This window comes from Danio aesculapii, chromosome 1, assembly GCF_903798145.1.
Source record: "Danio aesculapii chromosome 1, fDanAes4.1, whole genome shotgun sequence".
Classification (NCBI taxonomy): Eukaryota; Metazoa; Chordata; class Actinopteri; order Cypriniformes; family Danionidae; genus Danio; species Danio aesculapii.
In genome coordinates, this window is record NC_079435.1 from 3,111,754 (window position 1) to 3,125,722 (window position 13,969).

Below are 13,969 nucleotides of genomic sequence, written 5' to 3' on the forward strand. Positions count from 1 at the left end.
CTTTTAATTAAAGAAAAAAACTCACTTATCAAAAAACATGAAATGTGATTACAAAAATTACAAGCATAAAGCACATTAGTTTTGAGTATGAAATGTAAATTAATAGATTTATTTATTTTAAATTAACTTAAATTAGTTTAAATATATGCTTACGAAGCAATGTTTCCAATGAATATGCCTTTTTTTTCTTAAAGAAAGTAATGAAATATGTGTCAGGATGTGTTTTGAGTGAGCCACACCAAAGCATTACTCATGGTATTGTCATGAGCGGATCACAATTGAGGGAGTTTCAGTGTCACAACAGCTCGAGCTCAGAAAACTCCACCGTTTCTCTGGATTTACATTGAAAACTGCAGACGTCCAGCAAAACCAGCACAGAGAGATGAATTCAACACTCACAGGTACGTCTCTGAATTAATCTGCCATAATCATAACCAACCATTACACTCATTCTGTATGTTCAGAAGCAAAACGCACACAAACAAAACCAGTTTAACCAGATTATTACTGATCTCAAAATAGCACTCGTCTGCTTTAAACCCTTGTTAAGGTCTGTGATTTAGCCTAATTCTACTGTATATATATAAAGGCTTTCATGTAAAGCCAGTAATTATAAATATATCAAAGGTTTGTCTTTATCTGATCTAACAGCTTAATAACTAAAATTGTAAGCCCTTTGTTGACCTATAGACAGCATGAATGTCTCTGCTATCAGACTATCAAGTGTGTGATCTGTTATTGTAGTTATTTTGGACAAGATATCATCTTTTCATATATATTTTGTAATTTTAGGCTGAAGTGATTGAGATTAAATGTAATGTTCGATTTTGTGTGTGCTTTTTACATAAATCTTATATTAGCAACTGTGATTTAGCCTGTATTATTACTACAATACATATGCATATATTTTTTCAGAGAAGCTATAATCTTTTTTGCATAATTTGTAATTTCAGGTCGACATGATTGAGATTAATCTAAAGGTTGATTACATTTATTTATGCTTATTATATAAATTTGATATATATATATATATATATATATATATATATATATATATATATATATATATATATATATATATATATATATATATATATATATGCAATAATGTAGCATCAGAATTTACATAGAGTTTGAGTTTAACAATATAGTAAATATAGTTCTTTATTTTATGATTTAGTTATTAATGTATAATATCTGTGAATAGTGTGTATGGTAATTAAGACACTGTCAATTTATATCTGTCTATATATATCATCAGAATGCTCTGTGTTTGAGTGGGCGTGGCTGATTGTAAACTCAGAAGTAAACGCAGATGTAAGCTGTAATTGGCTGACAGTTTTGCATATTAAAACATTAGAGGCTGATCACACCGAATGTGATTTTGAATGGTTTACTGTTGCGCCTCGCATTTTTCCATTGCATGTGGTGTACTCACAGTTGAAAAAAGTCAACTCTGACAGGAAAAATCACGTTACGTCAGTCGCGTCTTTTTCCTTTTCAAATCAAATGAAAGCAGAGACGGGGTTTCCTGAGGTGACTGTAGCTGAGGTGACTGCAGTGTTTGACTTTTAAATATGGAGGGGAGACCCAGGCTCATTCTGAGAACGTAGTCCCGGGGACGTTTCTGGAGACCGCGAAATACGTCCCGGGAGGTACGTATTTTTGCAGTTTTTGTTTTCGCGAGTCCGCGAGAGGCCGCTGTGCGCGCTTTTTCCGGCTGTGCGACCGGCCAATCGGCTGACCCACCCTCCTCCGTCCCTAAACCCAACCAACGACGATTCACAAAAGCCGTCCAGAAAAAGAAAAGCCCTCGTCTCATTTTTACCACGTTTTCGGATTTTGACCACATTCTCACCCTGTGATGAACTTGTTCGCTTCATTTTTTGGATTTTGTTTTTGTTTTCTTACCTGATTTCTGGAACCGCTCTTCCCCAGACTCGAACCCGGTCGTCGTCGTGGTCAGCCCCTCTCTGCGCGTCGAGTCCGCCAGAGTACACGAAGAGCTAACCGGACAAACTGGTTGCAGCGAGAAAGCCCTCCACATGGAGGCGACCAGCCGGCTGGCCGGCCGGCAAGCGCCGAAGGGAACGGCGTCACACCACCCCACAGCGTTCGCTTAAAAAAATGCAATGCAGCCGTAAGTACCCCCGGCTACGTATTTCGCGGTCTCCAGAAACATCCCCGGGACTACGTTCTCAGAATGAGCCTGGGTTGCCAGAAGCTGTGGTTTTGTCAGGCTGCCTAAAATATAAGCTTATTTTAGAGGAGCCACAAATATATATATATATATTTTATTGAACTATAAGTTGATATAAGTAAAAGTACTTGAAGTAAATCATCATGACGTAATTTTGACGTTGTACCCCAATGTACGCCAACATTGTGGGGATGCTGGATTTTGTTTGGAAATGAAAATCGGGTTGACGTCAAAATCCAATGTCAGGCCGACATCAATGTACAACGTCTAACGTAAGATCAACCAAAAAGCAACCAAATATAAGCATCTCATCGTGTTACACCTTGACCTTGTGTGGACGTTACCTATCTATCTATCACTCTATCTTTCAGTTGTTGGATTTTGGTCACTTTCCAACACAACCTAAAATCAACCAAATATCAACATAATTTGACATCGTTTTTGGACGTCAAAATAACATTGTCCTTAGACGCTGGCTAGACATTGAATTTTGGTCACCTGATCTAAATCTAACCTAATATTAATAATGTCTTTTGATGTTGCATGCCTGCTGGGTCTATTCATGACCACTTTAAAAGAAACTAGTGCATATTTCCAAACTAGCAATGATATAACGTTTTTCTCTTCTGTTAGTTAATCACATTTTTAGCAACAAATAAACAAACCCATTTCAGAAAGATCAATCTCCTTTTGCTTTTAATTGGAATTTTGGAATGTTTAACATTTAAAGCTGACATTAAAGTCTGCATGAACTGGAAGCTTGAACTTTTTTTTTTCATATTGTGACACAGTTCCTTGACAAACAGGATATTAAATGAGAAAAATAGTGGGCGTGGCTTGCTTTTTTCCTACTGTGAGCTGATTGGAGGAAATAAAGTAGACTCCTCCTCCTAACCATTTTTGTTTGTTGTTATAGCGACGTCAAAACTGACAGCTGGAAGGGAGTGGTTAAGTATGCTAGCATACTTAGCCACGCCCAATACCTCAGACCTAATATGAGAATTTGACTGAAACCAAACAAGTGCATTTTGAGATTTTATTAAAGATTACAAGGGCAAACAATTTTTTTTTTGTACTTATGACACGCTCAGATGAATAGTTGACCACAAATTTAGCAATGCGAGCTAACAAAATCTATATGGTTAAGTTTTGATTTGATCTGTATTTTCCCAGAGTCAGACGAAGCTCTTGCTTTCCTGGAGCTGAGGATTGTGCTGATTGGAAGAAGCGGAGCTGGAAAGACCACAATAGGAAACGCAATACTGGGCGAAGAGGCGTTTAAAGAGAGCACAACGAGAGAGAGTGAGATACGGAGAGGGAGAGTAGAAGACAGAAACATCTCCATCATCGACACTCCAGGATTCTTCAACACTCACCTGACTGATGAAGAGCTGCAGAATCAGATGAAGAAGAGCCTGGATCTCTGTTCTCCTGGACCTCATGTGTTCCTGCTCATCATCAACCTGGAGAACTTCACAGACAATGTGGGAAACACTGTCAAAACCATACACCAGCACTTCGGGAGATCAGCGTTCAGGTTCACGATGGTGCTGTTCATCGGAAAAGAAGCGATGTCAAAAATACAGTGGATTGAGTTCAGACTGAGCAGGAAGGCTAGAGAACTGCTGAGCTTCTTTGAGGAGAAGTGTCACGTTATTATCCATAAAAATAAGAGGGATAGAAAGCAGATCGCCAGCTTGATGGAGAACATCGAGGAGGTGGTGAGGAAGAACAGAAGAGAGCATTACGTTAAAGAGATCTGCTTGAAGAGTGGTGAAGATGAGGTGAAGATACAACATGTACAAGTGGAACAGAGGATTGAGGAGAACAGGTTAGATTTGCATGTCGGAGAGGATGAAAACTTTGACAAGAGTGAGCAGAAAGAGCAAACAGCTGACAATGATGGAGAAAAAAGCTCTTCAGGAGAAAGTGAAATTAGCAGGAAATTTGAAGTCAGTTTGATCCAGGAGGAGAAGAAAGCGACGCCAGAAAACTGTTCGATAACAGGTAAATATTTTAATGTTGAAGATGAATATGATATGTTTCTGTGGAGATTTCTGATGTGAAACTATACTGTAATATATTTGTCATATTTTTAAGTTTTAATTTAATTTTCAATCACATTATGTAAAAATAAAGGTTAATGCATACATTTGAAAAACTCTAACCATATTTTTCATGTATTAGTTTTTACATTATTCACCTTATACACTGAAAAAATTACATATATATATATTTGTCATGTTTTTAGTCCAAATATCTAACAAATTCTTAAATCAAGAATAATTTTCTTGACAAAAAAAATTTAAAAATACTGTCTTGTTTTCAGAAATAATGAGTTTTTCCTTACAACAAGCAAAATAATCTATTAAAGGGGTAAGAGAAATAATATTAAGTCAAGAAGAAAAAACAAATTATTTCACTTCCCCCATTGGCTGATTATTGTGCTTGTTTTAAGAAAAAGCTCACTTAATTTTGACTCATTATGTCTTAGGTAATAATGCAATTTTTTATTATCTTTTAGATATTTGGACTAGAAACAAGACAAAGAAAAGCATTATTTTTATTGCAGTGTAGTCATTTATCAGTGTTTTAAGACTCAAAACAAAAGACTCAAAAGCAAAACACATTCAGAAATCACTGAAAATCCCTTGTGTTATGTCAATGTAGATCTATTTTTAAGTAAGTTGTGTTGGAAATAAACCAATATACAAATTGTCTGACCTGAACAAAAATCATTTTAATTCATACTGAATGTTAACAATTTACAGTTTAAAAAAATGTACGGATGAATTATGTATGGAGAGAATACATTTCAAGAGTTCACACTGCTTGATAATTATAGCAAGTTTTAATATGCTGTCCTGCGAGAGAATCCTGAACTCAGAGATAATTGAGCACAGGGATACGAGATCAAGTAGTTCTCGAGAGCTCCCCCTGGTGAAGGAGGAAAGGGGTGGATGTGGGGGGTTTCTTCAAAAAATGAAAATAAGTGAGTAATTCTAGACGCGGTATTTATAGTGAGTTTGGAATAATCTGATTGGCTTACTAATGATTACAGATGGGAAACCAGCTGCGATAAATCCTATCACGTGCTCCTTTCGAAATTACGTTGTGAAACTTTACGTTGAGAATGCATTTTCATTTTTTTTTTGGGATATTTTTCAGTGTTTTGACCGTTAAAATCATATATGCTTTAAATATCATAAGCTCTGTGTCATTTATTCATCTTATTATTGACATAAACTGTTAAAATGACAGTTTCTCCAAAACCGAAAAGTCTGTCATCAAAGCCACAGTCTCCAAAACAACACAAATAGACCTTTTTCAAACAGATGTCTTTAGTCCTCTTCTGAATCTGTCTCTATGCTGACACGCTAGCATTTATAGCTCCGCCCTCTTCCGAAGAGAGCACAATCTCATTTGAACTTAAAGCCACAGTCACCGAAACGCCACCATTAGACCTTTTTCAAACAGATATCGTTAGTCCTGTTCTAAATCTGCCGCTATGCTGACACACAGACATTTGTAGCTCCGCCCTCTTCCAAAAAGAGCACAATCTCATTTGAATTTAAAGCAACAGTTACCAAAACAGCACAATTATACCTTTTTCACACAGATGTCGTTAGTCCTGTTCTGAATCTGCCGCTATACTGACACACAGATATTTATTTGCTCCGCCCTCTTCTGAAAAGAGCACAATCTCATTTGAATTTAAAGCAACAGTCACAAAAACAGCACAATTAGACCTTTTTCACACAGATGTCGTTAGTCCTGTTCTGAATCTGCCTCTATGTTGACACGCTAGCACTTGTAGCTCCGCCCTCTTCCGAAGAGAGCACAATCTCATTTGAACTTAAAGCCACAGACACCGAAATGCCACTATTAGACCTTTGTTACACAGATATCGTTAGTCCTGTTCTAAATCTGCCACTATGCTGACACACAGACATTTGTAGCTCCGCCCTCTTCCAAAAAGAGCAGTTTCATTTGAATTTAAAGCAACAATTACCAAAACAACACAATTTTACCTTTTTTCCACACAGATGTCGTTAGTCCTGTTCTGAATCTGCCGCTATGCTGACACACAGATATTTGTAGCTCCGCCCTCTTCTGAAAAGAGCACAATCTCATTTAAATTTAAAGCAACAGTTACCAAAACAGCACAATTAGACCTTTTTCACACAGATATCGTTAGTCCTGTTCTGAATCTGCCGCTATGCTGACACACAGGCATTTGTAGCTCCGCCCTCTTCCAAAAAGAGCACAGTTTCATTTGAATTTAAAGCAACAGTCACCAAAACAACACGATTTCAATTCAATTCAATTCACCTTTATTTGTATAGCGCTTATACAATGTAGATTGTGTCAAAGCAGCTTCACATAAAAGGTCACAGTAAATAGGAACAGTGTAGTTCAGTTTGTAGTGTTTAAGTTCAGTTCAGTTTAGCTCAGTTCAGTGTGGTTTAATAATCACTACTGAGAGTCCAAATATTGAAGAGCAAATCCAACGATGCGCAGCTCTACAGATCCTGAACCATGCAAGCCAGTGGCGACAGCGGAGAGGGAAAAAAAACTTCACTAAAGGCGGAAGTGAAGAAAAAAAACCTTGAGAGAAACCAGGCTCAGTAGGGCACGACCATTTTAATTTCTCCTCTGGCCAAACGTCTTGTGCAGAGCTGTAGTCTCAGTGGCGGAGGCTGGAAGCTGGCCTCAGCGAAGACTCGTCTGTCTCTGGAGCGTCATAGGAAACAGTCTCATGTTCTCCACTCTTCCATGACCATCGCAGTAGTTGTTCAGGATTCGGCCAGGTCCAGGATATGGAAACCTTGGGATCATCTCGTCGTTGGTCTTGGATCGAATCAGTGACTCTGCATAGTCTGAGGGCCTCGGGAAGAGTATCCCCAGGTGGAAATGGAGAATAAAGAAAATAATTAGCGTAGCTGATGTTCACAGTGTATATCAGCAAGATGCATAACCTGTGTGGAAGCCCCCTAAGTGGTGCACTAAGTGTATGCTTTACTGAACAGATAGGTCTTTAATCTAGTTTTCAATTGGGAGAGTGTGTCTGAGCCTCGGACGTTATCAGGAAGGCTATTCCAGAGTTTAGGAGCTATAAATGAGAAGGCTCGACCTCCTTTACTCGACTTTGCTATTCTAGGTACTACCAGAAGTCCTGAGTTTTGAGATCTTAAAGAGCGAGTTGGATTGTAGCGAGACAGAAGATTGGTTAGATAAGCAGGAGCTAGATTATTTAGAGCTTTATATGTAAGAAGCAATATTTTAAATTCAATACGAAACTTAACAGGCAGCCAGTGTAAGGAGGATAAAATTGGGGTGATGTGATCAAATTTTCTAGACCTGGTTAGAACTCTGGCAGCTGCATTTTGTACTAATTGAAGTTTGTTAATAGAGGATGCTGGGCAGCCAGCAAACAGAGCATTACAGTAGTCCAGCCTAGAAGTCATAAAAGCATGGACTAGCTTTTCTGCATCTGAGATGGATAGCATACTTCGTAACTTAGCTATATTTCACCTTTTGAAATATAGATTTGACCTTTTTTACACAGATGTCGTTAGTCCTGTTCTGAATCTGCCGCTATGCTGACACTTAGATATTTGTAGCTCCGCCCTCTTCTGAAAAAAAACACAATCTCATTTGAATTTAAAGCAACAGTCATCAAAACAGCGCAATTAGACCTTTTTCACACAGATATCGTTAATCCTGTTCTAAATCTGCCTCTATGCTAACACACAGATATTTGTAGCTCCGCCCTCTTCTGAAAAGATCACAATCTCATTTGAATTTAAACTAACAGTCATCGAAACGCTACAATTAGACCTTTTTTACACAGATATCATTAGTCCTGTTCGGAATCTGCCACTATGCTGACACACAGGCATTTGCAGCTCCACCCTCTTTTCAAAAGAGCACAATCTCACTTGAATTTAAAGTGACAGTCACCAAAAGTCTAAAAGGATCAGTTTCAGAGAGTTAGAAAATATTATTTGTATGCTATTTTAAGCTGAAACTCCACACACACTCTAGAGACATCAGAGGCCCATTTTACATCTAGTAAAAAGAGCCATAATAGGTTCCTTTAAGTCAGATAACTAATGTGCATCTCATTTTGTTTGCAGGATCCGATCTGAGGATTGTTCTTCTGGGAAAAACTGGATCAGGAAAGAGTTCAACAGGAAACACTATTTTGGGGAAAAGCGATGCATTTAAAATAAATACGATGAATAAAACCTGTGAGAAACAAGAAGCAAACACATGGGGAAGAAACATCTCAGTAATCGAATCTCCATTACTGTGTGATCCATCAATGACAAGAGAACAGATGAAGGATGAAATTCAGAAGTGTGTAGAGATGTCTGCTCCTGGTCCTCATGTGTTTCTGCTGAACATCAGACTGGATGAAATATTTACAGAAGACAAGAAAAACACAGTGAAATGCATTCAGGAAAACTTTGGAGAAAAAGCTGCTCGTTACACAATCATTCTGTTCACTCATGCTGATCATCTGAAGGGAAAACCACTGAACGAGTATATTAGAGAAAATAAAGATCTCCAGGTCATTGCTGATGAGTTTGGTGGCAGATTTCACTCATTCAACAATGAAGACGTGAATAATCAAACACAGGTCACTGAACTGATGGAGAAGATTGAGAAGATGGTGGAGGAGAATGGAGGAAAACACTGCAGTATTGTGAAAATGAGCTATAAAAGCGAGAAAGTGAATCAAAACTCATTTAACTGGTGGAAAGCAGTGTTTATTTTCTTAATCGGGGCTTTAGCTGCTGCTGTGGTGGCTCAGAGTGGACTTGAAGGATGAAGAACATCTGAAATAAAACAAACAAACTATATATATGAACAAAATATATGGACAAACAGCTGGGAAATACCAATGCTATCTCATACCATTCCTAACTTTTTCATTTAGTGGCTAATGCGTATGAATTTATATGATCTCATTTATACATTTTAGCTTGTTTTTCTCCTTCCCAATGATGATTAGGTTTAGGGATGGAGTTTGGTGCTGTACATCCTTTTAAAAATCAACAATGAAATCATTTGAATTCATACCAATTAGCTACCAAAAACATAAAATAGTCACGTTCCCTCATGAAATCAGGCTGGAAATACTGAGGAGTAGCAGATATAGTCCAGATCATGGATGTCAAACTCAATTCCTTGAGGCCACAGCCCTGCAGATGTAATGTGAACGGGACGCTGACAACAGAGTTGAGGATCTAAATGCAGGTTTATTAGGAGAGTGGTCAGGCAAGCAACGATCAACAGGGTCAAACAGGTACATACAGGTAACCCAGAGTCGTGGTCAGTAAACAGGCGTATGGTCAAAGGCAGGCAGCAGACAGAAATAAACAATAAAACAAAGCAAGGGTCTGACATGGCAAAGCAAAGCACGGAAAATGCATCGCAATGCACACAGTACAATTAAACAAGACTCAGCCTATGATGCGTGTGTGTGCTGTTTAAATAGTCCTCGTAGATCCTCCGGCTGTGTGTTTGTGTATGTGTAATCAATGGAAACTGGAACAGGTGCGTGTGAGTGGTGCATGACTGGACATGTAGTCCAAATAATGGTGGATTTGTAGTTCTATAGCGATCTGTGTGTTTACCAGTGATCTGCAAGGATTAGATCGCTAGTGATTGTGACAGCATAGTTTAGTTCCAGTTCTGCTTTAACACTCCTGTTTGTAGGTTTCAAACAAGCCTAAAGCACTCAATTAGTTTGATCAGGTGTGTTTAATTAGGGTTGGAAACAAACTGTGCAGAGCTGCAGCCCTCCAAGAACTGACTTTGACACCTGTGGTCCAGATTATTCTTTCAACAGCAGAGGATAAGCATAATAAATATGTACAGTTGATAATTTTTTTATTAGGCTGGACCTAATGATTGTACTGCTCATCAAAAATGTATCTTTTTTGTAATAGATCTTTAGAGAATGATTGATGATTTCATACTTAAATGTATGTTAAATTGATTTACTCTTTCCAGTATTCAAGAAAATATTTGTATTGTGCATTTAGGATTTTAAGAATAAAGGTGTTTTAATTAATCTTGTATTTTGCTGATGGTTATTGTGAAATTCTGCATGTGGATTATATTGCATGTTTTATTGATTTAATCAATTATATTTTGTCAATTGAAATCCCTTCCTAGTTTTATTGGCTCTCTCAAAAGTATAAACGTTGTGGTTCTGTGTGAACGATGCATTTATGTTCAGTTATTCATTCATTGAATCATTTTTAATCTTTCCTTCATCTTAGTCTCTATTTCAGAGGTAGCCACAGCAGAATGAACCGCCAACTATTTCAGCATATGTTTTACACAGCAGATGCCTTTCCAGCTACAACCCAGTACTGGGAATCACACACACACACACACACACACACACACACACACACACACACACACACTCATACACTTTGGCCAACTTAATTAATCAATTCCCCTAGAGCGCATGTGCTTGGACTTGTGGCGGAAACCACACAGAACCAACTGACCCAGCTGGGACTTAAACCAGGGACCATCTTGCTGTGAGGCCACAGTCCTAACCAGACTGTGCTGTCCCATGTTCAGTTATGTTAATTAAAATTATGCTATTACACCAAGAGCAAAATTAAGTAGAATTTGTGCAAATAGGAATTTGTTAAGAAACGAATTTGTTAGGAATGCACTGAATTCATTTCAATTTCATCTCTTGCAAGTAAAAAGCATTCAACTAGAGATTAAATTGTGTGTGAGGGGAAAAAACATCCCCCGAGTAATCTAGAGCAAGTGATACAATTGCTCTGCATTTGGTGTGAGTACAGCATTACTGTGAGGATTTCAATGTTTGGTGAAAATAAAATAAAACTGACATTTTACAAAAATAAAAATACAAAAAAAATAAAATAAAAATACAACAATAGATACACAGGATATATATTTTTGAGTTGTCAGTGGTGTTTTCAAAGATTTTTTAAATATTGATTATCTCCTGTCATATACATTAGTACTTGATTTGATTATTTATATATTTGATTAATATACAGTACATGTTTTTTCCCCTTTAGGTGCTTCTCAAAACTAAAATTAGGCAGGTATTTACACTTGAATCTGAGCTAATCATTCAAAATACAAGGAAGATTTGAGACCACAGGAATTTAAGCATTTGTAAAATGCAATTAAGATTCTTGTCTGATTCTAAGATTCTTGTCAGAAAATCTATTCCTGTTTCAAAGTTTTGACAAGTTGTTCAAATGATGACAGGCAAACAATGTTAACTACAAAGACAAAAGCATAACATATTATTATTATTATTATTAATTATATTAAAATATGCAGTTCAATACAGTGTGAGGCAGCAAATAATAAAATATATGTACTCAGACAGCAAATATTATATATAAAACAATAAATTATTACAGTTTTGTGGGTTTCGTTTGATAAAATAATTTTATTCGCATTATTTGCTGACAACCTGTAACCACTGAATTCCATAGTATTTGTTTTCCTGCTACGGAGGTCAATGGCAATGGGTCTTCAACATTCTTCAAAATATCTTCTTTTTATTTAACAGAAGAAAGAATAATATAACGGTTTGAAACAAATAAAGAGTGAGTAAATCATGAGAGAATTTTTTGTTTTTTTGAGTGAGTTATCCCTTTAAAGCAAGTACATGTACACATACACATTAAAATTTGCCATTTATTTCCAGTTGTTGGATTAAAAAAATGTTTGTGGTTCAGGTAATGATGGCATCTCAGCATATAAGATAATTAAATCAGCACGAATTACCACTTTAGTAGCAGTCATGATGATTATATACTGAATCGGAACACCCATACCCTAAAATACAGATGTCATAGTCTTTTTCTGCATTGAAATCTGATACATGCAAATATATGCAACAAATATTGTCAACTCCCATCCATACATATATCGCTTACAAATTGCATATTATATCTACTAAATTTTCATAAATGACATACATTTTATATATGTGAAATCCAAATATGATAGTATGTCATATATGTAATTTGCACATATTGACATGTATGAGTATTCCACACTGTAAAAACAATCTTCAAATTAGCCATTTTTCATCTTTTGTGATTAATGTTTAATGTTTATTTCTGCTTTTGAATAGCATTATGAGATCTTGCGCTTTCTTCCAACAACTTTTAACTTGAAAAGTTGTCAAAAGGGACTTTTCTGAACATGTTTAATAGTTTGCAGTGCTATATTGTCTGGGTTGGTGTTGTATATTACACTACAAAAACCAAAAACTGTAAAAACTGCAGCACATTTTCTGTTATTTTCCAGACTTATTTGTCTAGATATTATTTTTAAACATTATATACCCCCCCCCCCCCCCATAATGATACATTATCAGTTTTATTGTATTTGACAACTTTTATCATCATCGTTTTGTCTTATGTGTGTTGTCTGGTCAGTTTTAAAGATGTTTTGTTTTGTGTAGAGCCCTCCTCCATTTTTCTCCACTAACTTATCACACTTCTGCAGCAGTTGTATGACCTGAAATGGGTTTGTGGTTTCCTCATTGCTGAATGATTGATATCTGCCACCACAGCTTTCAAGCAGAGATTTCAGCTCATCGTACAATCTGATATACACCTTTAAAGATTCTGTTACCTGCGATTTCAGCAGATCAGTGTGAGTGAATAGAACAATTGTGTGATTTAAAGCGTCTTTTTCAACGTTCTCTTGAATCCATTTCACTGCTTTCGCCTTCTCCTCTGTGAATCTCTGCACATCCACCAACAGCAGAAACACATGAGGTCCAGGAGCGGACATTTCCAAGCTTTTCTCAATTCTATGCTGTAGAAAAAACCACATGGGAGGCTCTCGAATGATGGGTGGAGTGTCTGTGATTGAGATGGTTTTTCCACACACCACTGCTGCTTGATTCTCACAGCTATTGGTGACTGACCTGAGACTGACATTAAACGCATCTCTGCCCAGGATGGTGTTTCCAGTTGAACTCTTTCCTGATCCCACTAAACCCAGAAGCACAATCCTCAAGTCTGTAAGAATGAGAGGGTTATGATTAGGGCTGCACAATATATTGTTTCAGCATTGTTATTGTAATGTACGCATCTGCATAGTCACATTGGAGGATCTGCAATTTCGAGCCTGAATTATAGATAACTGCAATGCTAGGTTTTGAACTTAGGTGCTGAATGCTGATTGATTTACAGAGAATCGACATTCAGCCAGGGGAAGGATAGCTCATGTATCATATTTTTAAATACACAGCTATATATATATATATATATATATATATATATATATATATATATACACACACACAGTTGAAGTCAGAATTATTCGCCCCCGTTAGATTTTTTTTCTTCTTTTTTTAATATTTTCTAAATGACGTTTAATGGAGCAAGGAATTTTCACAGTATGTCTGATAATATTTTTTCTTCAGGAGAAAGTCTTATTTGTTTTATTTCGGCTAGAATAATTTTTTTAAAGCCATTTTAAGGTCAATATTATTAGCCCCTTTAAGCTATATTTTTTCGATAGTCTACAGAACAAACCATCATTATACAATAACTTGCCTAATTACCTTAACCTGCGGAGAGAAAATCTTCTCTCCGTAAACAGTAATTCTCTCCGTAAACAGTAATTCTCTCCGTAAACAGTAATTCTCTCCGTAAACAGTAATTCTCTCCGTAAACAGTAATTCTCTCCGTAAACAGTAATTCTCTCCGTAAACAGTAATTCTCT

The 13,969-nt window shown here is 36.8% G+C and overlaps 2 protein-coding genes across 2 annotated transcripts in view; one reads left to right on the top strand and one right to left on the bottom strand.

Annotated features, from left to right (window-relative positions):
- The first annotated feature begins 273 nt into the window (after positions 1-273).
- On the top strand, positions 274-10,270 carry LOC130222910 (GTPase IMAP family member 8). The gene is made up of 3 exons (XM_056455519.1): positions 274-401; positions 3,374-4,207; positions 8,341-10,270. Exons 1-3 carry the CDS (start codon positions 383-385, stop codon positions 9,036-9,038), a joined length of 1,551 nt encoding a protein of 516 aa, XP_056311494.1. The 5' UTR covers positions 274-382; the 3' UTR covers positions 9,039-10,270.
- Positions 10,271-12,610: 2,340 nt separating this feature from the next.
- LOC130221904 (GTPase IMAP family member 8-like) overlaps positions 12,611-13,969 on the bottom strand; it is an 11,004-nt gene continuing 9,645 nt past the window's right edge. The window contains exon 6 of the mRNA XM_056454500.1: positions 12,611-13,260. Within this exon, the coding sequence (XP_056310475.1) occupies positions 12,611-13,260 (650 nt within the window). The remainder of the gene's footprint in view (positions 13,261-13,969) is intronic.

Coding starts and splice junctions, on each gene's coding strand:
- LOC130222910 (XM_056455519.1), top strand. Junction 4,208..8,340: donor AGAAAACTGTTCGATAACAG/GTAAATATTTTA, acceptor TTTTGTTTGCAG/GATCCGATCTGAGGATTGTT.